Genomic DNA, 24,571 nt, shown 5'->3' on the forward strand with positions numbered 1-24,571 from the left:
CCCCGCCGCTGCGCACCCTGGGAAATGTAGTCCGGATTGCGCCCAGCGGGAGGGCGGTGCCTAGCGGCGGAGGCGGGGAGCACGTGGGCTCGGGACCCGCCGAGCCCCGCCAGCCCCAGGCCTACCGCGGCCAACAGGCACTCCAGGTCCGACCGGCGGTAGGCGCTGCGGGGCAGATTCCTAGGAGGACGTGACTCAAGGGGCCGGTGGGTGGAGCTGGGAACCCGGGCTGGAGGATAAGGTAAGTGTTGGTGGGGCGGGGCGGGGGGGGGGCAGAGGTCACTCCGGTGCTTCGCTGGCGGCACGACCTGGGGCCCAGGAAAGGGGCCGTCTGGGAAGGCGTCCGCACTACCCTGAGAAGAAAGGGGGCTTGGCGCGCCGCAGGAATAAAAAAGGATGGCTCTCGGGGCCACCCAGTGAGCAACTGGGAAACCACATACCATGGACAGTGCTTGGAGAATTTCATCAGGTTCTTGGGAGCAACGTCTCTTTATGAGTAATTAAAATAAGAATAGCTCACATTTAAGTGCTAGGAACAGTACTTTACATACCTTAGGTCCAATTCTTTTTTTAAAAAAATTTATTTATTTATATGTATTTTTTGGCTGCGTTGGGTCTTCTTTGCTGCGCCCAGGCTTTCTCTAGTTGCAGCGAGCGGGGGCCCCTCTTCATTGCGGTGCGCGAGCTTTTCATTGCAGTGGCTTCTCTTGTTGAGGAGCACTGGCTCTAGGTGCGCGGGCTTCACTAGTTGTGGCATGCGGCCTCAGTAGTGGCTCGCAGGCTCTAGAGCGCAGGCTCAGTAGTTGTAGCGCACCGGCTTAGTTGCTCCATGGCATGTGGGATCTTCCCAGACCAGGGATCGAACCCGTGTGTTCTACATTGGCAGGCAGATTCTTAACCATTGTGCCATCAGGGAAGTCCCCCTTAGGTGCAGTTCTGTCAACAACTCTGTGGTGGGTATTTTCATTTACCATTTTCAGATGAGGAAGCTGAAGTTGGGGAAAGTTGAGCTTATCTTGTCCCTGGACACACAGCTAGGGTAGCAGAGATCAGCCACAGATCTGGTTGGCCGCAGACCCCAGCAGTCTCTACCCCTTACCCCTCCAGCTCACCTTTTATTAACATTTGCCAGCTATCCCAGCAGGGAAAAAAAAAAATCAAAAGGGAAAAGACCTCTGTACTCTGTGTTCAGTGGAGGAAGCTGGCATTGGCTATAGCCACTGAGGCCTGAGAAGGTGGATGAAGGCTTCCCTGAGGAGGAGAAACTTGATCTGAGCTTGAAGAACAGCAAGAGACTGGGGAGGAGGGAGCCTGATTATCTGGTAAGCAGAGCCCAGTGGGAATCTAGTCATTCAACAAATCTTTATCAAGAAAATGTTTGAGGGCTTCCCTGGTGGCGCAGTGGTTAAGAATCCACCTGTCAGTGCTGGGGACACGGGTTTGAGCCCTAGTCCGGGAAGATCCCACATGCCGCGGAGCAACTAAGCATGTGCACCACAACTACCGAGCCTGTGCTCTAGAGCCCACGAGCCACAACCACTGAGCCCACACGCCTAGAGCCCGTGCTCCACAACAAGAGAAGCTACCGCAGTGAGAAGCCCGCACACCGCAACAAAGAGTAGCCCCGTTCGCCGCAACTAGAGAAAGCTCGCGCTTAGTAACGAAGACCCAATGCAGCCAAAAATAAATAAATAAATAATTTTTAAAAATAAATAAATAAAAATAAAGCCCACGCACAGCAAAGACCGAATGCAGCCAAAAATAAATAAATTAATTTATTTATTTTAAAAAATGTTTTAAGTATAGCTAGTAATTTGTGCTCGCTTTAAGGGGATGTCTGTGGCGGTGAGGAAGGGAGAAGGGAATGAGGTAGGAAGGACAAATTGGGAACAGTTTACACTTTATCCTAAGTGCAATATGAAACCATCATGGGGTTTCAAGTGGGCAGTGATGATTGGATTTGCATTTTAGAAAAATATATCTACAGTATGATACATTGAAGGGGGAAAGAGTAGAGGCAGGGGGGATTTGGAAGGAGGAAACAGGAAGTCAAAATAAAGTAACTGATTCCAGGTCTGTGCATAGGGGTGTGAAATGCCTGGCCCTGATACTGAGATCTCATTGTGCAGGTGGGGGGATGGGGGGAGGGTTAAGAGAACAAATTCTGGACTTAGGCCTGTGTCAAAACCTGTCTCTGCCTCTTTCTAGCCATAAGACCTTGACTTCTTCTGAAACTCACTTTATAAAAAATAAGAACAGTAATTTCTGCAGTGAAGGACAAGCTGAGATGGTGTATGACTAGGGTTTGGCCCAGAGGCCACAACTTGGTCAAAGTGAGTTTTCTCCCTGCTTCCAATCTAGGGCTTCTTCCTGGTGCCTGGGGGTTCCCCTGGCAGAGAAAGAAGCCAAGTCTCACCAACAGTGGCTCCTGAACATGCTTTATAAACTCACCTAGGACAGACAGATTGAAGTGAGCCCCAGGCAGGGTTGGGGGTATTTCTGGGTACCAGACCAAAGGGGACTTCCAGGAGACATGGATGGCAATCCAGGATAGCTTAGAGCCAATTAATTGGGGAATGAATCTTTGGGATCTAGTTACAGATGGGTTCTTCTCTCCTCTGAGAGATAAGCATAGGACATATAGGAGCCAGAACCTGTGACAACCCTGGGAGTGGGTCCCCAAATTCAGGAGAGTATTCCAAAGCCCAGGAGAGGAAGAGAAGGAGCTTCTGTTGGTCACCTGGAACCACTAGCAATCCATGTCCATGACAAATTAACCAGTCTGAAGTTTTTCAGCCTTCTGAAACAGTGTGAATTGAGGGCCCTCCTGTAGTTAAGAATTCTCAGGGGAGGTTGCCCCCTTTCCAGTTAGCACTAAAGTTAATTGCAGGCAACTTTCTTTGTAGTCCCCTGGTTTGAGGGAAAGAGGTTAGGAAAAGGAGGGGAAGGTTTATTTCTAGTTCGCCCTAGGTGTGGGCATAGTCCTTTGGGGTCCTGGCCTTACGGAGAATGTTCCAAGTAGACCCCCACCATAAGCTCATGGAGCCCTTACAAACCAATTCCCAGGTTCCCCAGGTAAGGAAAATGCCTTCAAGGTGAACGCCAACTACTGAGCTTTGCTTACCTTTGTAGTTTCCTGCATTCAGTCATCCATTCATTCATGCCTGAATATTTCTCACGTGTTTGCCAGCTCACAGACACATTAATTTTTAAAACTATATGTTTTGTCTAGTATTTTTAGTTGTTTCCAGCAAGAAGCTTAGCCTGAGTCTCTAGGCCACCATGTTGCCAGAAAACCCAACGGGCAGTTTCAGTCCTTATGTGACTTGATTTTTCTGCTGCATTTGGCCCCTTTGACCACTCCCTCCCTTTGTTCTGTTTTGTTTTTTTCTACCACTCTGGTCCCTCCCTTTTGGTCTCCTTCACAGGCTTGTCTCCCCTCCTCTCCCTGTTCCTTAAATGCTGGGTCTCCAGGCCTTAGCCTCTGCTTCTCCTCTTGTTCCTGCATATCTCACCACTCCCTTGCCTTTTATCTGTGACTCCCAGATCTCTCTGGTCCAGACTGTCCTGAGTTCCTCACCCTCAGACCCAGCTGCTGCCGGCCTCCTTGCCCTCTGAAGGTGTCACGGGCACCTCAAGTTGAACACATACAAAACCTAACTTATGACTTCCCCCACACCTTACCCCCATCACAGGCTAAAAATACTACATCCCCTATATTTCTTACCAGTCACCCAAGCCAGACTCCTGGAAACTCTCCCTTTCATCAGGTCCTCACAACCAGTTCATCACCAAGTCCTGTGGATTGTGCCTCACTTCTCTCTAAAACAGTGTGAACTGAGGGCCCTCCTGTAGTTAAGAATTCTCGGGGGAGGTTCTCAGTCGGCACTGCTTCTGCCCTAGGTCAAGGTACCAGCATTTGTTGCCTGAACAGCGCTAACTGCTCCAGGTCTAACTGGTGCCCCGCTGCCTTGCCCCTTCCAGTCCAAACTAGACACAGCAGCCAGTAATCCATCTGAAACAAGTCTCTAGGCAATCCCACCTAAAATCCTTCAGTGGCTCTACCCAAGACAAAGTCCAAGCTCCTTGGTATAGCACTCAAGGACCTTTATGATCTCTCTAGACTTTTATCTTGATGAGGGTCCTCCCCCAATTCTACATGAAATTGCTGGCTCTCCAGGCTGATCCACGCTTCCCTGCCTTTGTTCATGCTGCTGCCTCTGCTGAGAAGGCTGTGTGTCAGACAAGGACCAGTCAGGAGAAACCACACAGTAAGCACACAGGGACAGTTTAATATAAAAATCTTATACTGTAATAGAGGATTGAAGGAATGAGGGATTGCCTAGTAAGAAGCGAAGAGAACTCTAAAGAACATAGGAGTAGCAGAGTCCTAGGGCTGAGGTAGAGAGCCCAAGGAAGAGGCCCTCACCTCCCACTCCTGCCCAAGGCTGAGCCCCAGACCTTGCCGGAGAGGGCATGGCCAGTGAAAAGGGGGAATTCAGAGCTGAGAAGCAATGAAGGCAATAAAGGATAACCAGTACAGGCCCAATGCCCCTTATCCACCTTGTGCAAATATTTCATTTTTCAAGGCCCAGTTCAAGTACCACCTCCTTCACAAGGACTTTCCTGGCTCTTCTGCCCCTTCCATCTGGGTAGAAATGATTCCTTTCCCTTTGTGAGTATAGAATCCGCCCCGACCCTGACATACATAACTGTACCCTAGTCATACTTCTACTGGGAGACTTAGGGAGGTTGATTGCATTTTCTGTTTACTTGTTTACCCTCACCTAGGGTTGCCAGAAAAAATACAGGACACCCAGTTCAATTTGAATAGCAGATTAACATTTTTTGTATAAGTATATCCCAATTATTGCATGAGATGTACTAACTAAAAAAAAAATAAGTATTGCTTATCTGAAACTCCAGTTTAACTGGATGTCCTGTTTTTACTTGCCAAACGGGCAGCCCTTCGCCCACCTCCACCTCCACCAACTGTGGTCTCCTTGATGGCAGAACATTTTTCTAGCTGACCTCAGAATCCCTATAACTGGCCCAAGGCACTACTGTTAGGGCTCAATTAATGTTAAAAGGCCACAGGGCTGAGAATGACTGGAGGAAGTTGAGACTGGAGGAAGTTGAGGCTGGAGACAGAGACCAGTTAGGAGGATGAGCAATGAACCGTTCCACAAATTAGGAAGACTTCCAACAGAATAGCACTGGGAAAAGAGAAAGTGGGATGGGCTTGCAGGATCTAAGGATCTGAGAACTAATGGAAAATGGAAGTGACGAAGCTCAGGGAGTCTAGGCTGTCGTCCAAGTTTCTGACTCGTGTCCCTGGATGGAGGTTGGTGCCATTCACTTGGGAGGGAACCCTGGAGGAGGCTCGGAGGCTGGAGAGCAGGGAAGCTCATCGACGTGGGGCTTAGGGCAGGTAGAGAAGGGTGGAGAGAGCATCTGAAGGAATGAACAGAAGACATCTAAGGCGGGTAAGTTCAGTTTGAGGTTTCTGAGGCTATGCAGACAGAAGTATTGGAGATACAGACAGAGCTTAGGAGAAAGGTTAAGCTGGAGATACAGTGAGAGCATCATCAGCCTGGAGGTGGTAACTGAAACCATGGGAGTTGGTGATATTGCTCAGGGAAAGTAAAATGGGGAAGGAAGGTCTATATCAGAGCCCTGACGAACACTTAAGAGGCAGAGAAAGGAAAAGGAACCCAAAAGGAGTTTGAGAATGAGCAGGGGTGGGAGAAAGTCCAGGAGAGTATGGAATGGAGAGTCAAGAGAAGACAGGGGTTCCAAGAGGGTTGACAAAGTTGGGCGCCCCTGAGAGTCCAAAGGACTAAAGGCTGAGAAGTGGCCTTTGGGTTTAGTAATGATGAGGCCACTGGGGACCGCAGCAAGAGCTCTTTTAGTGAAGGAGAGGTGGAAGTAGATTATATATTTGTAATCACAGTGTCATTTTTTTATACTGTGATATATTCAAGTGAGTTTAAATGCAGAGGGAAAGAAGACATTCAGTAGAAAGAGGATGAAGAATAGGGAGGCTTGTAAATAATGGAGACAGAGAGCCCTGATATGGGAACCTGAGCACAGACAGAGGAATTAATCGAGCTACAGGAGGACATTAATAATAGTACCTAGAACAGGGCAGGAAAGCTCAAGGGCCATGGACTCCTACGGAATCTCTGAATGAGCTTCGGAAAGTCTGTGGGCTCCCTCAAATTGTTCACCAGCTTTACACATTGGTGGTTTTTTCAGCAGTGAGGTGGGAGGTGGGGAGGATCCTTGGCTTTCATCAGTTTCCGTAAGGACTGTACAACTCCACAACAGGTTAGGCAACCACCCCTGTGAACAAGAAAAGTGATCTCACATGGCACAAATTCTCTTAGATCTTTTCTCTGATCTCTCAGCTTTCTACCCTACCTTTCCTTTTCAAGATGAGGCCTCGGTTAGGCAGCCAGTCCACATGCACTCAGTCGCCAGGTCTCTAGCTGGGGGAAATGCGGCAATCCCTGGACAAGAGAGGAGGAACGCCATTGGCCGGGGCAGGAGGAGCGCATGGATCCCCGAACCTTGATTCCTGGATGAAACTAATCTAGAGGGATGTTTGAGTGACCCCTGAAGCTGGAAAAGCTGACATTTCAAAGCCATCTGTAGTTTTCTGTCTTGCAAGAGGTGGTGACTTGATACCCCTTTGGAGGAGACCATACCTTAGTTCTGGGAAGATCATTCAAATGGGCAGTGTCATTTTGCAAATATGAAACAGACTACAGTCAGAAATGGAGAGTCTAGGGAACTCCCTGGCGGGCCAGTGGTTAGGACTCCACACTTCCTCTGCAGGGGGCATGGGTTCTATCCCAGGTTGGGGAACTAAGATCCTGGAAGCCTTGTGGTGCAGCCAAAAAAAAAAAAAAAGAGTTGATTCTAGAGCTACCTGTGGCCCCCGAGGAGCAAAAGTGCTCTACCTGGTGAGGTCATGTGCCTGGTGACCTCTGCTAAGTTGTAGGCAGAGAAGAGGACCTCTGCAACTTGTTGGAGGAAAATAGCTTCATTTATTTTTAAGAGGGATTTGGTTCATTGTGGGCTGCAGATTGAGACTAGCTCTTGCGGGAATGTGTTCCTTTTGGAGAAGCTGCTGCTTCATCCACAATTTTGTAAGCTGTCGGGCATAATCTCTCTGGGGCCCAGAATGCAGCCTTGAGTTGGGGGGACCCTACTCCCCAAGGACTGACAATTTGGGGAGTGTCGAGAGCTAGCACCTTTGGCTGGGGTTCTGACCTGGCTCTCTCTCTGAGCCTTGTCAGACGTGGCTTCAACCTATCTCCTGTAAGTGGCTCTGAGAGCACAGATGTCCACTAAGGGGCAGGGCCTGGAGGGTCTGAGGACTCTGCCAGGCTTTCGAGTCCTTCCAGCAGGGGATCCCTGGTTGCAATGACCCTGGAATTGACAGAACCCCCCCTTTCACCCCCAGCCAGGACCAGGGCCCAGGGCTTCATGAGGTGTCTCTAAACTGTATGGCACTGCTGCCATTTTCTTCGGCTGGAGGTGGGGGTTGGCAACTGAAGATCCTGAATCAGTTTGGAGGCAGAGAGAAGGGCCACGGGGGTGTTCGAGGGCAGCACGAGAGCACCAAAGTTTTGGGGGCACCTAGAACTGGGGCAGTGAACACAGAAGAATGGAAGCACAGACTTGTTTCTCCTCCTTGACCCGGAATGCATACAGCGCTCAGAGAGCCCGTGCCAGCTCCTCAGTGTAGCCTGGGAGAAGGGGGCCCCTGTGCCAAAGCGGGCAGGCACTTAGGCAGCTCGAAGGAATTTTGGTTAATGCGGTCAAATGCCTGAGGGATCCCAGCCTCAACGTGCCTCACTCTCATGGGGCCTCGTGCACCCCTGGCTGCAGCTACTGCCTCTGTCCTCACAGCTGCCAAATCAATCTCCAGCCCAGACCTGCCTCCTCAGCTCCAGACCAGTACAGCCCATTGCCTCCGGACGACCCCTCTGGATGTCCCATGGTTCCTCAGACCCAGCATGCGTCCAAACACATATCCTGATCTTATTTGCAAAGCAAAAAATCATGTAGGACAAATTCATTGGGCCCAGGAAACAGGGTTTCACAGGACACACACAGAAGCTCAGAGGGATTGCGCTGACTTCTTAGATATGACTTGGGGACAGTGTGGAAGGCCAGGGTCAGCATTAACCTCTTCTTCCTTCCAGATGAGTGTACACCTGTTAGCTTCTTGTCCTTTTCATACTGTTTGCCAAACTGAATTTAAATATTATTTATGTAAATTATTTATTGTCTGTCTCTCATGGTTTAAGCTTAAGAGCAGAGATCATGGGTTCGCTTCTGTATCCCTGCTGTCTACCCAGCATCTGACATAAAATAATAAATATCTGTTGAATGAATAAGTGAATATCCTTGTTCATTACCCAAGAAGCAGGTCTCTCTAGGCACCCTCAGTCTTTTCCTGCTTTCTTATCCCCATGATGCTCTGTGCTTCATCCCCTCAAACCAGCCTCCCACTGCACCCCCTTCTTCCCCACCCTCGGCCTCTTCATTACTTGACTTGGGCTGTTTCATGGAATGTGGGTGGTGAGCTCCCCATGCTGGGCCATCTGCAAGCACAGGCAGTGTATGCACCTGTCAGGGTGCCCTGGACTCTGATCAGTGACAGTGGGGTGGGGCAATGTATGGTTCTCTGCATCTTCACCATGAAACAAGGCCCGCAGCATGCCTGAGGTCTCAAGGGTATGGCTCTCTCCACCAGTAACCCCAGGCTCCAACCGCTGGGGACTGTGCAGGGCTTGTGAGCTGGCTGGCCTGTTGGGACTCGTGAACACATCTTTGTCACTCACTCTGCCTGTGTTCCATGCCCCTCATTTCCCAGAGCTGCTGGGTGGGCGCAAGCAGTCCCGGGCCAGGCCTGTGACTGCTGAGTGAGCCTGAAGTTGTGAGTGGGATGGTCAAGACGTGACCTCCATCCGGCCCCCACAGCCCAGCGAAGGATCTGACAAACCACAGAAGTAAATAAATAACTTAGAAGTAATAAATAGGGGTCCAGCTCCCACGAGTGAGTCCAAGGCCCACTCCAGCACAGGCACTTCAGCAACACAACTGCAACGTGTCTCCAGATCTGTCCCCCCAGGCCTGGGCTGAGGCTGCGACCTGACACATCTGGGTTCTCCAGAGGAGGAGTCCTGGGTCCATGGCCTGGTCAGTGCTAGCGTCTGTGAGCAGTGGGTCCTCGGGTCTCCACAGCTGAGGTTTCTGGGGTCTGCGGGGCTGAGGCCGGCAGGGTGAGAGCCCTGGGGCCGCTGGTCAGTCGTGCCTCTATCATCTCCGCAGGGCTGATGTCCGTCACTCACCCGGCCGAAGCCTCCGTCTCCGGCCGAGGCCCCCGGCCGGTCCCGGGCAGTGAGACCCACAGGTAAGGGTGCGAACGCACACCCTCGGAGTGAGCCCTCAGCCCAGACAGCCGCAGGCAGTGGCCGAGAGGCGGTCCACGGTCCTCCAGGTGCTGTTGACGTCCATGAAGGAGACGGCCTCGTAGCGCGTGGGTCGGCAGCAGGGCTGGCTGACGGGCTGCGAGCCGGGGGGCGGCCGCAGGGCCCCGGCGCCCAGCAGGCTGGCCAGACTGAGGTCATGCGGGGAGCGCGCGCGGCGGCAGGAGCCGCTGCAGAAGCGGAAACGCACCAGCTCGTCGGAGTGGTGGCCCAAGCCGAGCGCGCGCACCGGCACCAGCTGAGAGCGCAGGCGGCAGCCCCGCGCCCCCGCGGCCCGCGCGCGGCTCCCCCGGCTCCCGCGGCCGCCCCGGCCCCCAGCCCGCGCAGTGCGGGGCCCTCGGGGGGCAGCGGGCGAGGGCGCGGGCGGCGGGGGCGGCGGCCGCCGGGCTCTTCCGCCGCACAGACCGGCCGCGCGGCCCCCTGGAACGAGACGCAGTCACGCGCGGGTCCCCGGCCAGCCCGCCCCGCCCCGCGCCCTCGCCCTCTCACCTACCAGGCAGGGGACCCGCGGGGGGCGCCGGGGCCGGCACGGGGCCTTCTCGGGGGACCGGGCTGCTGGGTGCGGGGCCCAGGGAGGCCTCGCCCTCGGCGATGCTGCTCAGCAGGGCCAGAGCGGCCAGGGTAGGCCACAGGGCAGGCTGCTCGGAGAGACGAGGTGGAGCCTCAGTGGAGAGGTGGAAACCCTGGTGGGCGCAGGGAGGGGCTGGGGCCGGATGGAAGGGCTCGGGTTGGAGGATAATGGATCAGCTGCCCCGGGGAGCCCGGGGAAGGAATCACCACCGGAGGGCATTGACCTTCCTCCTTCCTCCGGGCCCCTCCCTGACCATTCCCCCACCTACTTCTGACGCCTGCCCAGGGAGCCCTGCTCTCCCTCCCTAGTCAAGCCACCTTTCTTCAATACCAGGTGGGAGTTACTGGGAGAACCACTCACCTGCCGCCTAGGCCGGGGCCAGAGGGGCAGCACAGAAGGGCCTCCACGTCCAGGCTCCATCTCTGTCAACACCAGGAACTCCCATCAGCCGTAGTTGACCTGTTCCCCCACCCTTCTCTTGAGGCAGCTTGGAACATTGAGAGATGAGTTATCCTTTGAGCAGGTCATCTCTCCACTTCATCTTCTCCAGATGAGGGACAAGGGGCTTGGGCAGCTGGGCTCAACCCAGGAGAAGTGGCTGCATCGAGAACCTATTTCGTGGTGCTTTGCACCTGTTCCCTCTTTCAGACCTCACAACTCCATGAAGTAAATGGTCTTATCCCCATTTTCCAGATGAGCAAACAGGGCTCGGAAAAGCTCAGCAATTATCTAAGGTCACAAGGGTAGACCCATGCAGCCGTGCAGGGAAGGGGACCTTCCTGCTCTGTGCTGCAGGGCTGGAGAAGGGAGCAGTTGGACACCCTTGATCTCACAGAGAGACTTCTCTCCATGCCACAGAGGAGGAAGCTGTGGCCTGGGGAAAAATGAGGGTGCTTGCTGGTTGACCTGAGTTATCTGATGGTAGTGAGGCCCAGGCTTCAGCCTGTGCTGCCCACCCAGCAGATGGTGGAGGGTGATGAGCCCACTAGGAACATAAGGCCTGGGCCATGGCTCCCTATGGCCACCAGGGGGTAGCATTTGCCAAGCTTGTGGACTCAAACCGGGGGTGGGCTTTTCCCCTACCTTCAGCTGGACTCAGGCCCCAGCAACTCCCTGGAGTTGCTTCTACAGGAGACTGGTCTCTGAGAGCTTAGCCACCCTGAGAGCTGGTCCAGGTCTGTACGCCTTCCAGCTTCCCCTGGATCTGGCAGCCTGGCCCTGCTCCTAGAAGTTTCCCCCACAAACCATCCTTCCTGAGCCCAGCTGGGCTTTCAGAGTCCCACCAGGTTTTGTGAGCCCACGTTACCTGGCACTCCCAAACACCTCTCTGGAGCCTCATGAGCCCTCACTAGCTGGTCTGCTCTTTGGTCCCAGCAGTCACCTCCACCCCGACCCGCGAGCACACAGAATGTCCGCATACCTGTGGGCTGGTCCTCCCTGGTGAGGTCCTCCAGGGCCAGGTGTGGTCGGCTAACGGAATACGGGCCCGAGGAGCCAGGCTAGTGACTGTTCTCACTGGTGGAGGGAAAGCCTGGCAAGGCAGGGTTAAAGGCCCCCTGCACTAGGAGGAGCCCAGGAGCAGGTCTCTTGGGACGTAGGCAGCTCAGGCCCTACGTATCCCTCCCGGCAATCTGGGGCCACTTGGTCCTCCAGCCCTTGCCTTTCCTCCCCATCTACCAGCCCCGGATACTCACCACGGGGGTTCTGTGTCGTGTTCTTCTAGGCACCTTTCCTGGGACCCGTGCTGGGCTTTCCCTTGCAGCTCAAAAGGCTCATGCCCAGGGCTGTGCACCTGGCAGTGCCCCTTTTAGCCAAAAGCTTGGCAGCCAGTCTGAGCCCGGTAGCAGCAGCGGGAGCCTCACGTTACAGTGGGCCAGCAGGGCTAGCACAGTTCAACAAGCGACAGGAGGGACTGCGGGGGGCTGGGAGGGGCGGAGAGCTGCGCAGCAGGCCCAGGAGAGGGAGGATGTAAGAAAGGAATGGAGGGGGACAACCCTGGCCGCTCCCTCTAGACCCTGGGCTGGGATGAGAGGTGGGCAAACAGGTCGGCTTACCGCAAGTGCAGGGCTCTGGGTCTGGGACACAGCGAGGGCTGGGACCCGAGGGACCTGCTGCTGGTGGAGCCCGTGGACCGTGTCTGGGGGCTGGGCCCAACTCCATCCCTCAGCAGCCTCATGCCCGCCGCCGTCTGGTGTCAAATTCCAGCCCCGGCGTCACCGGATCCTGGGGTGGGGCCCGAGCACCCCCCGCCCCGCCCCACCTTTCAGGGCTCACCTGGCCATTCCACCCTCTGGAATCTGGTCCCCCTGGCTCCACTAGGTCCCCCGAGGTGGGGCGGGGAGGAGATGCTGGGAAGGGCCCCCAGGACAGAGTGGAGAACCCAGGCGGCGCAGCGGCATGGACACTGAGTGTTCGGAGTTTGTAGACACTGGGAGTAGGGAGTTGGGAGGCCGGGCAGAGGGCGGGAGAGGGAGGGGAAAGGCCGGTCCCTGCCTTGGCCCACCGGCCTTCGGGTTCCCGCCGTCCTGGCTGGCCGCTCTGCACTAGCTGCTCTCTCTGATCCACCGCTAGTTTCTTCTCTCAACAGACCCACTGCATTCTTTGAGTCCGAGAGGCACTGACTGCGCTGGGGCTTTCACGGTCTGACCCGGCTCCTGCGGTCCCGTGGTCCCGCCGCTCCCCTCCGCTGCCGCCTGGGGCTTGGAGTACAGACACACCTGCAAACACCGCGGCTCAGCCTGGCACAGCGGCGCTGGTAGGAGTGGGTGCCGGGGGCTGAAGAAGGGGAGGGTCCCGGAGGAGGAACTTTTGCACTGAGGCTTGAGGTGGGAGCTGGAGGCTAGTATTTCAGATGCCTAATTATGGCAGTTCGGCTGGTGGGTGGGATGGAGGTTGGATGGGTAACACGGATAGAGGTAAGGAAAGGCCAGATCCTGTGTGTCCTAATAGGGAGTCTGGACTTCATCCCAGTGATACTGGGGACCACTGAAGGGTTTCAGGCAGGACAATGGTGTGATCCAACGTGCATTTCAGTGGCTGGCTCTGGCTGTGGTGGGGAGGGTGGTCTGGAGGTAGTCAGGAGGCTGCTGGGGGAGAGAGGATTCTGAAGCTGAATTGTGGGGAGAGTGCGGGGCCTTGTGCGCTCTTTCAGGAACACACCTTTTTGAAAACTCAGTTGGTGCCTGATTGGATGGGGTGAGGAAGTAGGATGGCATGCCTTTAGCCTGGGTGACCAGGAGGAGGGGATGCATTCTGGCAGCTGGGGCTCCTGAGGAGGGGTAGGTTGGGGGCAGGAGCTCATCAGTTCAGTGTTGGACGTGCCAGGCTGGAGGGACCTGTGGACAATCCTAGTGGAAATGTTCAGGAAGTGACAGAGTTTGTAGCCTGGAGCAAAGCAAAGAGAGCTGGGCTGGAGATGGCAATTTGGGAATCGTTGACCAACTGACAATTGGAAGCCGTGGGTGAAGCCGATAGTGCTCAGGGAACAAGTGTGGGCCAGCTGTACCCTGGCTGTGCATCTGAACCACCTGTGGACCTTTTAAAACTACCTGAATCTGGGCCTCACCCCAGACCTGAATCAGAATGGGCATGTGCAGGTTTCCACATCTGCACAGGTGATTCTGGTGTATGGCCAGGCGGAGAACCACAGCTTTTGGGAGGGCAGTTAATATGTAGTGGTGGGGACTAGAAGCCTGACTGTCCCAGGCTCGGCAGGACCCCTGTGGGACAGGAGGCCAGGCGGTGAGCAGCTCTGTGTTCTGCTGCCTCCCCAAGCCGGCTGCCCCGGGGGGTGGGTTCTGCCCCAGGGCTTCATCAGCCAGGGCTGCTGCTTGCTGGCATGCAGTCTATGCCCTGCACAGCTCCAGGGGGCGCCATTCATGTAGTAGGACACAGGAAGCATTGGCGTTTGCATCATAGTGGCCTTGTTTCCAGCAGAATCGAGGGGAGTTTCTGGGTCTCCCTGTCCCTCAGTCAGAGCCTCACTTTCCCCTCGGCCGAGGAGGCTTCTGTCTGAGCACGAAGCGCAGCAGTAAAGGGGCATGTGGGAAGTCAAAAGGGAATGGCACTTGAATTGGGATGTCAGGTAAGAGGTGATGGAGCCAGTCAGCCCCACCTGTTGCCACGTGGCAGCTCTGGCAGGAAGCTCACTCCCAGGCCTATGGCCTCAGGGGCAGGAGTGCGTTGGCCTTTCTCAGGCCTGCCTGGGAATGCTGGAGAAGGGAGAGAGCAGATTCCAGGGCTCTAGGGGGTAAGGTTGGGATGTCCTTTCTAATGTTTGCCAGAGGGGCTTCCCTGGTTGCGCAGTCGTTAAGACCAATGCAGGCGACACGGGTTCGAGCCCTGGTCCGGGAAGATCCCACATGCAGCGGAGCAACTAAGCCCGCGAGCCACAACTACTGAGCCCGCGCGCCTAGAGCCCGTGCTCCGCAACAAGAGAAGCCACCGCAATGAGAAGCCCGCGCGCCGCAATGAAGAGTAGCCCCCGCTCGCCGCAACTAGAGAAGAGCCCGCTCACGGCAACAAAGACCCAACTCAGCCAAAAATAAATTAAATTTTAAAAAAAATAATAATAAAATAATGTTTGCCAGAGGGGGCCTAGAGATGGGCTGCGCCTTCCTGTTCTGTGCAGAAAGAGGGGTCCTGAGGGGAGACCGGGTGCCTGTGTGCTAAGGGGGAGGGGTGTCCTTCCAGGGCTCAGCGGAGCTGCCGGGAGTGGTTTAGGTCCGTGTGCTGGGGGCTCGGCCGTGTAACTTTCCTGTGCTTGCAGGAACCTCTGTCCCTGTAGTGCTGGGGCTGTGGTGACCCAGAGGCACTGTGCACGGGCTGGTGCTTCAATCCCCTGAACTCTGACTCCTGTAGGAGGCAGCAGGGTAGATTCTGGGGCATGTCCTGATGCCCCTGGACTGCCTCTCTTAAGGCAAAGAGGGTGCAGGACGGCTATAGGACAGGAGAGGCTCCAGAAGGCCCCTAGGTGGCTACCCAGGTCCTGCAGCTAACACGAGAAGTGAAAGGGACCCAGGAGGGCTGGAGAGATGGCCCTTGGGTTTAGCATACTTGCTGAGGCCCCAGGTTCCTGTTTCTTCCAGGAAAGTCAGAGAAAGCAAGAGGAGGCCAGGTTCAGGGAAGAGCTTTATTGCTTCCATGATGGCTGCTCAGGATGGCTGCCACAGCCTGGGTGAGGTCCTTGAGCCTCACTTCCCTCTGGTCCAGGCTAAAGGCAGAACCCAAGGACCTGGCAGTCTCACTGCCGAAACCCAGAACAGCTGCCAAGTTGGTCACTCCAGGCCTGGGGCACTGTCCTATGGGTCGGCTGCAGTTGGGGAGGGAGGGGCATTCCCATCAGGCTGGGCCAGGCCTCACTGCCTGAGCTCTGAAGTTCTCTCCACTCAAGCCCGGGGGCGTCTTGTTGGCTTAAAGGATGGCTCCAGGGTTTCCCTGTGGGACAGCTGGGGGTTGCTGAGTGGGACTATCCCATCTGCTCCCCAAGAAAGGCCAAACAGTGTCATGAGCTGGAGGGGACTGGCCTGAAATCCTGCCCATCTCCCTGTAGCCCCAGAGCAGGACACAGGCTAGTCCTGGCACTCCCACTCTACAGGGAGCCCATTGGTACCACTGCCTGAGGGGCCCTTTAGTGGGTCTTCTGCACCGCCAGTAGACCAAACTTGACATCTCCAACCTTATTGAAAAATAAATTATCCCTACCCTCCCCCCACCCCAAATTCACAAAATGATAATACACTGAACACTGATTGGAGAAATGATTCTGGCAGCAGCCTTGCTGCCTAATGTCTGCCTCCTGCATGCTGGGCCCGCTGGGCATGGCCAGTGGCCTCCTGGCCCTCTGGCTTCAAGGACCCAGGCTGAGAGTGAGGCCTAGTGCTGGTCTCTGAGGCTGGCCTCTGAGCAGACACAGCTCTGGCTGCCCCACCAAGGCCTCACCACCCCTGGGGCCACTTGGCACTGTCCTTCTCTGGGTCTGAAGGCTCCCGCACCTCTCAGGCAGAGCCAGACCGAGGCCAATGAAGTGGGCAGGTGGCGGTGGCTGGACTTCTGTGGCCACGTGCTGGGTCCACCTCAGATGCCACTGGTTAGGTCAGTTATGACATGCGCTTTCACCAGCTTCCGCAGAAACTCTTTCTCTCGCTGAATGTTGTGCGTCCAGGACTGAAAGGAAAGATGGAGCAGTGGTCAGCTGGGCAGCCCAGGTGGCTGCCGGGATGTGGCCCCGCTAGAACGCAGGTTCCCAGGGCTCCATGCCCTCTTCCGACCACCACCCTCCGATGCTCTGACTGTGGGAGGTCTGCCCTAGAGGTGCCACAGCTCACCCTCCTCCCTTCCCAGGACCTGGAGAAAATAACCTTCTAACCCCTTTCTCCGGCCTCTTAACTTCTTCCAAGTCTTAAGAGATGTAGGCTTTCCAACCTTGTTCTCACTCCTTCCACCTGTCCTTGCCCGGCAGCTTCTCCGGGCCCCTAGGTCCTAGGCACCCTGAGGTCAGGCAATGTGAGTCACTTAGGTTCGGCCCAGGCCTGGGGTCGGGCCCTGCTGGAAAGGGAACCGTGTGGGGTGGCTTAGTCATTCTCTGGCCTGCTGCAATCCACTCTCCAGGCCTGGGGGCAGCTGATGAAATCCTGCCTCTCAGACCAGAGGAGCCAGGGGGCCAGAGGCTCATCGTACGGTTAATATGAAAATTGCAGGGAAGACGCTGCCTTCCAGGGCTTTCCTGGGGAAGACTGCACCCAAGCTCAGGTTCTCTCCTTTCCCCAGTACTCTCACCAGGAAGCTGTGATGACTGAGTCTCTCAGAGAATGAAACAGGATTGAATGAATAAAGGAACAACAAAAGCCAATGGCCTTGTCACAGTTTGGACACAGCTGACCGCTCTGTTGCATCCGTCAGCGCTGAGGCTCACCCTAGGATGTTCACAGCCACTATTTGCCGGTGTGGAGAACTTAACAGCTCTTATCTGGTCCTTATCTGACCCAGTCAACCTCCTCCAACCTTCCAAATCTTTTCAGTCTGAAACTTGGGCAAAATCCTCTATATTCCTGTTTGAACACCCCCTTCAACTTCCTGTGCTAACCACAAACCTGGCTCCCCCCAAGGACAGCATCCCCCAGACACACTCTTTCTTCCCTCACATCCACACTCATGGTGCCTGGAGGTGGCAGGCTCTTCCTCACTCTTTGTTGCTGCATCTACACAACTGTCCCTGTGTACTCCCTTGAACCTCTGGCTCCTTTGGCTCCTGGCATTATCCTCAGCCGTCTGCAAACTGCCCGTCCTTGTTGCAGACCACTGGGTGACTCACCCTCATTCCTTGAAGATTCAAACATCTGGCTCACTGTCTGTCTTTGAAGGCAGGGACTGATTGGCACAGAGTAGGTGCTCAGTACGTATGTGTTGAATGAAATTAGATTTTCCAGGTAAGAAAATGGAGGCATGGAAGAATGGCAGGGCCAGGATCCAAGCGAGCACAGAAACTCATACAGCTCTTTACTTAACCCAAGCCTGCATCACTCCCCAGGAAGAAGTAACCAATCTGATGGGTCAGTTTCAAGAACACCCACTGGGAGTCCCTGAGGGTTGAAAGGTCAGCAGAGGACTGGATATCTGATGATATCAAGGAATTATTGTTAAATTTCCAGGTGTGATAATGGTATAATATTGAAAAAAATCGTCCTTATCTTTTAGAGAAAGTTACTGAAATGTTTATGGCTGGAATGATATGATGTCTGAGACTTCTTTCCCAATAACCAGCGGGGAGGGGAGGCATGAGAGGAAGAGCAGATTGAGCAACACTGGCCGCATGTTGATACCTGGGGGAGGGAGGTGACAGTACATGGGAGTGCATTATTTTACTCTCTGTACTTTGAATATGTTTGACAAAGTTCGTAATAACAGAGTAAACAAAGAAGTCTGCCTGGATGCATCTCTCTCTTGGACCAGGCAACACCGCCTCTCTGGCGCTCTTTTCCCAATCTCTCCCCGGCGCACACAGCACAGGAGCTTACAGTGTTCTCCTCACTACGCCGCCTGCATTGTCCACGGGCTGGGGCAGGATTCTGGGAGCCTCACCAGGACCCCTGACTCTGGATGCAGAGACCACGCTCGCAGAGGAGTCTTCCTTTTCACAGCTCTTTTCCCACCTTTATCTCTGTGCCCCCAGGGTTCTGCCCTGACCATCGCACGTCCTCCTCTGTCATCTCCCTGGGAAACCTCATCCGTGCCTCCCCTGTATCTGAACAAGCAGCTGTGCTCACAACCCACAGATCCTCATTTCCAGCCCAGATTTCCCTCCCATGGCAGACTCCTGTGTGAGCCCACTTCACCCTCTGGCTACTGCTCAGTCCCTCGGGGCTGGTACATCTGACGGCCACTTCTCAGCACACATCTCCTGGGACTTCCTTGCAGTGCTGGACATTGTAGGCACTCCCTCCTTTGGTCTCCACGACCCTGCATCTTCATTTTTTTTTGGCCACGCCGCACAGCTTACAAGATGTTAGTGAGCAGTGAAAACGCAGAGTCCTAACCACTAGACCACCAGAGAATTCCCCAACCCTGCAACTTCTAACCCTTCTCTACTCTCTCTCCTCCTTTATGTTTTCTGTTTTGTTTTGTTTTAATTTTGGGGGTGCGCTGTGCAGCATGTGGGATCTTAGTTCCCCGACCAGGGATCAAACCAGCGCCCCCTGCATCGGAAGTGTGGAGTCTTAACCACTGGACCGCCACGGAAGTCCTCTCCTCCTTTATGAACGCCTCTGACACCCCTCACACATCCCGCCGGCATTCGGTCCTCGCCCCACTGTCTTCACATCCCCAGGCTCTCACTGGGCCTGGAGAATGGACTGATCAGTCGGGTGGAGGTGAAGCAACGGTGGGGCCAGGGCACAGAATGGTTCACTTGCCTTCTGAAGACACCCCGAGGTGACAACAGGGACCCTACACCCAAGCAACAGCATTTCGGTGACTTCCCTAGGGTGCTGAGAGGTAACAAGACTAAGTAGGGGTGAAAACATTAATAACAATGGCTAACACGTATGGGCGCTTACCATGGCCAGGCCTCTTCTATACATTATCACATCGACTCTTTCCCAGACCTAACATTACCCCTTGTATTGATGAGGAAAGGAAGGTACAGAGCCAGGCTCTGAACCCAGGCCATTTGATTTCATCGCCAGCACTCAGCATTCCACAAGGAGGTGGTGCAGCAGATGCTGTGAGCCTCAGAGCCAGAGGGTTCTACAGGATGAGGAAGGGGGGCGGGGGCAATGGCCTGACAACTGAGATGTGGCAGGTGGCAGAAGGGGAACAGCCTCCACTAGGGCACGTCAGGGAAGGTGGTGTCCTTCCACCCCATTCCTGCATGGAGGCCACCTCCAGGCCTTGCTGATTTAAAATCCAAACCGTTTCTTACCTCTGTCTTTCCATCATCACTGAACAGTTCCAGTGCAGGATCCTTCATCTCCTGCCTAGACTGCTGAGACAGTGTCCCAACTGGTTTCTGTTCTTGCCTGGAACCCTCTAGGTCACCCTGCAGCCACACTGACCCTACTACATGCTAATCTACAGCCTAAAACTGGTCCATGGCTCCCTCCTGCCTTCAGAGCAAAGTCCACGCTCCTTACCGTGGTAGAGAAAGCCCTTCATGATCCGGCTACTGCCTATGTCTGCGGCCTCTCACCTTCTGCCTAAAACTTTTACATAAAGTTTATATAAAAGGAATATGTAAGAGACCAAATATAGGAGTAAACAGAAGCCAGGGGGCAGGTAAACACAGTGAGAGCAGTTTGGAGTGGGTGCTGGCAGGGGACGAAGCAGAAGAAGATATGTGAAGAGAGGCAGGGACAGAGAGACCACCAGGGTCCTGGTGAAAATGAGGCAGGGCTGGAGCCACTGCTGAGGGGCTAAGACAGGTCAGGGGCTCTCCTGGACCCAAGATGAGCTTCCCACTCCTGAACCCCATTCCAGGCAACAGGAGGCCCAGCTGTAAGGCTATTTCTGGCTTCTCATGAGATTCCCAAGTCTCTCTTATTTCCTTGAAATAACTCGCAATTACTCGAGCCCGCCTGAATGAATCCAAAAAGCCTAAGACAATATGGATGGGAACGGAAGCCAAGGATGGGGATGTGAATCTCCTGGGAAACATGTGGAGTGAGAAGAGAAGACTGTCTAGGATGGAGCCCTAGCTAATGCTGACTCTTAAGGGATGCACCAAAATCCAGGACACGGAGGAAGAGAATGAGAGAGCCTGGAGAGGGAAACAGGAGCACTGAAATGACCGACTCAGCGTCTAAGCAGGAGAGCGTCTCAGGAAGGGCCGGTCAACACAGAAAGTGTTTCAGAGCGATCAGAAAAGACGGGACTGACTGATGCGTGTCCCTTGGACTCGGCAGCCTTGAGTCACTGGTGACCTTGGTGGGAGGCATGTTAGGTGAAGGGGGAAGCCAGGCTGCGAGGGGCGAAGGGTGAGTGGGAGTGAGGTGGGCGAAGGGGCAGAGCACCCCTGGGGCTGCAGTTTTCTCCAGTTTTCTCACGGTGGAGGAGGGGAGGGAGGGAGGGAGCTTTGGGGAGCATAAGGGCTGAACAGTGCAGTGGGGTTGGAGACGGGCATGTGAGAGACTGATGAGCAGGGACGAGCGCTGGCTGAACTGTGAGTCTGCTCGGACTCCGGGAGATTGACACTAACAACCCTCGCCACCCAGATGCAGGAGTAGAGAAGCTGCTCAAAGCACAAGCCCCAGATGCCCAGCGTCCAGGCTGGGAGCAGCGGGAGATGAGTGGTAGAAGCAAAGGGTGCTATAAGAGGTGTCTGGATTTTCCACGTGGGCTCTTGCTGTGAAGGGAGAGGTGCCAGGAGAGGCTAGCTGACGGGAGAACTTAAGGTACCTGAACATATGAATCACCCTGGAAGCAACTCCGGGTGCTAGAAAGCTTTAGTGCTTGGCCATGGGGAAGGGTGAAGGAGGTATGAGGGCATCCTGGCACAGAGAGGTAATGTCTGTGGGTTGTTTGAGGGGGCGAGGAGGTCCTCTAAGGGAAGAGGAGGATCGAAGCAGAGAGGAGGGCTGTGAGCTTGCTCCAAGATGGGCATGTGATGGCTGGGGAGCAGCAAGGAGGAGGCAGGGGCTGGACCAGGACAAGGAGAGGGCCAAGGAGGGGAAGTTCAGGGAGAAGGATGCTTGGTGGTCAGAGGCCTGCAGGCAGGGATGGTTGGCTGGTGACCCAACTTAGCTGAGGGTGGGGCAGGGCCTTCCAGGGAGCTCTGAGCAGCCAGACCCGAAGCTGGCTCGTCCCTTGACCATTCATTTGTACACACGCAGTCAGTCTGTCCTTTGCGCTGGCACTGACCCCTCCCTCGTCCTGCCCAGGGACTGCCCCCCGCCCAGCCCTGCACCTCTTTGATGGCTGCCATGCGCACGGTCTCATAGTAGTGCAGGGGTGCATTGGGTGTGCTCATGTCGTAGCCGAAGCCTGCAACTGCCACCTCATCACAGCCGTGTAGTGCCATGGTCACTGCCACACTGCCGAGGGTCGGGATGTTCTGGATGGAGGGGAAGGGGGTGCAGAGTGAGGCTGAGACCCTCGGCGAAGCTCTCCAGAGCTGAGCTCTGCTCCTGAGAACTGAATCCTCTGTCCCCACCCTGCCGCCCTGTCCTTCCTTCCCAAGGCACCTCTGGCCCAGGTCCCCTTCTCCCTCTCCCAGGATCCAGACATCTCACCCCGCGGCCCATGAGGCCGTTGTTGAAAGGCAGTCCGATGAGGGTGAAGGCGGCTTCCTGGATGAAATATGGGTTGAGGATGCGAATCTCAGGGGGTTCCTTGGGCACCCGAGTGGCCACAGATTTCCAGAAGCCATCTGACGCGCTCTGTAGACACAGGACAAGTGGGCGTGAGCGGGCACACAGCTTGTGATGGGACTGGGTGAGTGGTGGGGACCCAAAGTGTGTATAGGCTAATGAGAAACAAGGTGGGGGGCATAAGGTATGTACAGGGAGCCTGGGGCATGGGGAACAAACACGGCTGGAGGACGGACGACCTGGTGGGTGCTGGGGACACAGGATGTGTGGCAGAGACAAGGTACATGGTAGGGCACAGCGAGCACACAGTGGGGCCAGTGTGGATGGAGGATACCAAGTGAGCTGCAGGGCGGGGCACAGGGCGTGGGGCACTGGGCTGTGCTGCTCTGGCCTTGGGCGGGGGTGGGGGGGTGGGTCTTGGGCCACGAGGAAGACCCAACGGCCCAGCAGTACCCCTCCCCTTCGCCGCTACTGAGGGGCCCAGGAGGAGCCTGCCCTCTCTCTCCTATCTGCTCTGCTGGGCTCGCCTCCTTTCCCTTCTGCTGAATTTCCTCGCTCTCAGTCAACTGTTCTAAAGTGAACCTGAAAAATAAAGACAGAATGTGAGCTAGTACGGCAGAGCAGAAACAACACTCCAACCCCAGTTCTGCCACCCATGGAGCTGGGTGACTTCGGGCAGGTGACAAGCTCTCTAAGCTTCAGTTCTTTAATTGCAAAATGGGATGATTCTTCCCTGAGGGATCTCAGTACCGGATTGGAAAGGCATAAGCTCTGAAACCTGACACCCCAGGGTCCACTCCAGGGCCACAAATTCCTCTCCTTCTACCTCTCTCCCTTCCTCTAGTTCCCAGCCCTGCCTTTCTGTTCAGTACACGAGCCCTCCCTGGTCTAGTCCCTTGAGTGTATCGCTTCAGCTACTCTCTCGTGAGCACCCTTAACTCCCTGCCCCTTGTCATTCTATTGTCCTAGTCCAGGGGAACCATGAACTTAGATCAACGCATACATCCACCTTTCCCACCCTTACAGCTGGGCTCCTGAGTACTGCTGGAGAAAGTCACAAACCAACCCTGTAGGCTGGAGAGGTGTCCCAGGGATGTCCCATAGCCTATGTAAGCAACCCCTCCGTCGTAGGACATCTCCGTTGTTTCTGGTTCCCCCAGATCTGCTCCTCCTTCTGTGTTCCTTAACCTCTGCTGTCCACTCCATCTTCTAAACCAGAAGCCTGGGAATCGACTTTGCATCCCTCTTCATCTCTCCAGCCCGTTCTGTCCTACTGGTCATCTGGGTCATTTCGATTCTATTCTCTATAGAATCCCACGGATCCATCCTTTCCTCCCAAGCACACTGCTACCACCTAAAGCCCAGGTCTCATCATCTTTCAAATGGACTATTATAATGAGGCCATGTACAGTGTCTGTCTTATTGGCCACTGACTGCCCCCACAGCCCAGCAGGGTGACTGGAAAAGTACAAAATAATTGTTGAGTTCCATTCACCCAAAATGGGTGCCCAGAATGGGCCACCTCTGCCTCCCAAACCACTTTCTGCTCTCTGCCAGAATGATCTTTCTATATACAAACCGGATCACATCACCACTGCCCACAGGAGATCAGAGTTTTTTAGCCAGTAACCCTGCCTGCTGCTCCAGTTTTCATTTCAGCCTGTCTTAAGTCCACATCTGCTGATTCGTGCCTCCATTCTTTTGCTGATGCTGCTCCTTCTGTCTCTAACGGTCTCCCCCCCTCCACCCACCTGATCCACCATACTTGTTCCTTAAGACTCAGCATCTTCTCCTTTCTCATGTCTTTTCTGAATACCTTCATCCCAAGGTAGAAATGACCTCTAACCTTTGGGAGGTGATAAAATATGGAGTTAAGATCCGCTATAGGGGCTTTCCTGGTGGCACAGTGGTTGAGAATCCTCCTGCCAATGCAGGGGACACAGGTTCGAGCCCTGGTCCGGGAAGATCCCACATGCTGCGGAGCAACTAAGCCCATGCTCCACAACTACTGAGCCTGCGCTCTGGAGTCCATGAGCCACAACTACTGAGCCTGCGTGCCGCAACTACTGAAGCCCGCACGTCTAGAGCCCGTGCTCCGCAACAGGAGAAGCCGCCGCAGTGAGAAGCCCATGCACTGCAACAAGGAGTAGCCCCTGCTCACCGCAACTAGAGAAAGCCCGCGCACAACAATGAAGACCCAACGCAGCCAAAAATAAATAAATAAAATAAATAAATTTATATAAAAAAAGATCTGCTATGGTTTGAAAGTTTGTGGCCCATCCCCCCGCCCAATTCATTTATGTTGAACACCTAATGCCCAAGGTGATGGTATTAGGAGGTGGGCCTTTGAGAAGTGATTAGGTCCTGAGGGTGAAGCCCTCAAGAATGGGATTAGCACCCTTACAAAAGAGGCCCAAGAGATCCCTCCCTCCTTCCACCAAGTGAGGACATAGTGATTTATGAACCAGGAAGCCCTCACCAAACACCAAGTCTGCCAGTGCCATGATCCTGGACTTCCAGCCTCCAGAACTGTGAGAAACAAATGTCTGTTGTTTATAAGCCACCCAGTCTGTGGTATTTTGTTATAGCAACATGAGCTGACTAAGACAGAAGATCCTTGGGCCCAGATCCAAACTCAGCTCTGGTCACTCAACTGTGTGGAGGCCTTGGGCAAGAAAACTATCATTTCCCTA

At 54.7% G+C, this 24,571-nt stretch overlaps 2 protein-coding genes and 1 long non-coding RNA gene across 10 annotated transcripts in view; 1 reads left to right on the plus strand and 2 right to left on the minus strand.

Annotated features, from left to right (window-relative positions):
- Positions 1-85: 85 nt before the first annotated feature.
- Positions 86-14,662, plus strand: LOC114485019 (uncharacterized). The gene is made up of 4 exons (XR_003678459.2): positions 86-241; positions 9,349-9,430; positions 12,665-12,832; positions 14,361-14,662. It is a non-coding gene; the product is annotated as an uncharacterized lncRNA (long non-coding RNA).
- On the minus strand, positions 9,466-10,497 carry ARTN (artemin). Its single transcript, XM_024125738.1, has 3 exons — positions 10,438-10,497; positions 10,000-10,144; positions 9,466-9,926 (listed from the first exon to the last, which is right to left on the minus strand). Exons 1-3 carry the CDS (start codon positions 10,495-10,497, stop codon positions 9,466-9,468), a joined length of 666 nt encoding a protein of 221 aa, XP_023981506.1.
- Positions 14,663-15,192: 530 nt separating the features above from the next.
- The window catches only part of ST3GAL3 (ST3 beta-galactoside alpha-2,3-sialyltransferase 3), a 230,784-nt gene continuing 221,405 nt past the window's right edge, over positions 15,193-24,571 (minus strand). For 5 of the 8 annotated variants that reach the window (XM_024125620.3, XM_024125619.3, XM_028485181.2 and 2 more), the window contains 3 exons: positions 21,801-21,947; positions 21,476-21,622; positions 15,193-16,242 (listed from right to left, as the gene is read on the minus strand). In XM_024125620.3, coding sequence (XP_023981388.1) covers positions 16,153-16,242; positions 21,476-21,622; positions 21,801-21,947 — 384 coding nt within the window. In that variant the 3' untranslated portion in view covers positions 15,193-16,152. Of the gene's footprint in view, positions 16,243-21,475; positions 21,623-21,800; positions 21,948-21,975; positions 22,461-24,571 lie in introns of those variants that run through there. The other 3 variants (XM_028485185.2, XM_028485192.2, XM_028485193.2) reach the window with 3 other exon arrangements.

This window comes from Physeter macrocephalus, chromosome 3, assembly GCF_002837175.3.
Source record: "Physeter macrocephalus isolate SW-GA chromosome 3, ASM283717v5, whole genome shotgun sequence".
NCBI lineage: Eukaryota > Metazoa > Chordata > Mammalia > Artiodactyla > Physeteridae > Physeter > Physeter macrocephalus.

Excerpts from the sequence above, each read along its gene's own strand:
- ARTN (XM_024125738.1), bottom strand. The coding sequence starts at position 10,497 with ATGGAGCCTGGACGTGGAGGCCCTTCTGTGCTGCCCCTCTGGCCCCGG. Across the intron at positions 10,145-10,437 it reads GGCCCCGGCCTAGGCGGCAG|CCTGCCCTGTGGCCTACCCT; the intron begins GTGAGTGGTTCT and ends CTCTCCGAGCAG. Across the intron at positions 9,927-9,999 it reads CCCCGCGGGTCCCCTGCCTG|GGGGCCGCGCGGCCGGTCTG; the intron begins GTAGGTGAGAGG and ends GTCTCGTTCCAG.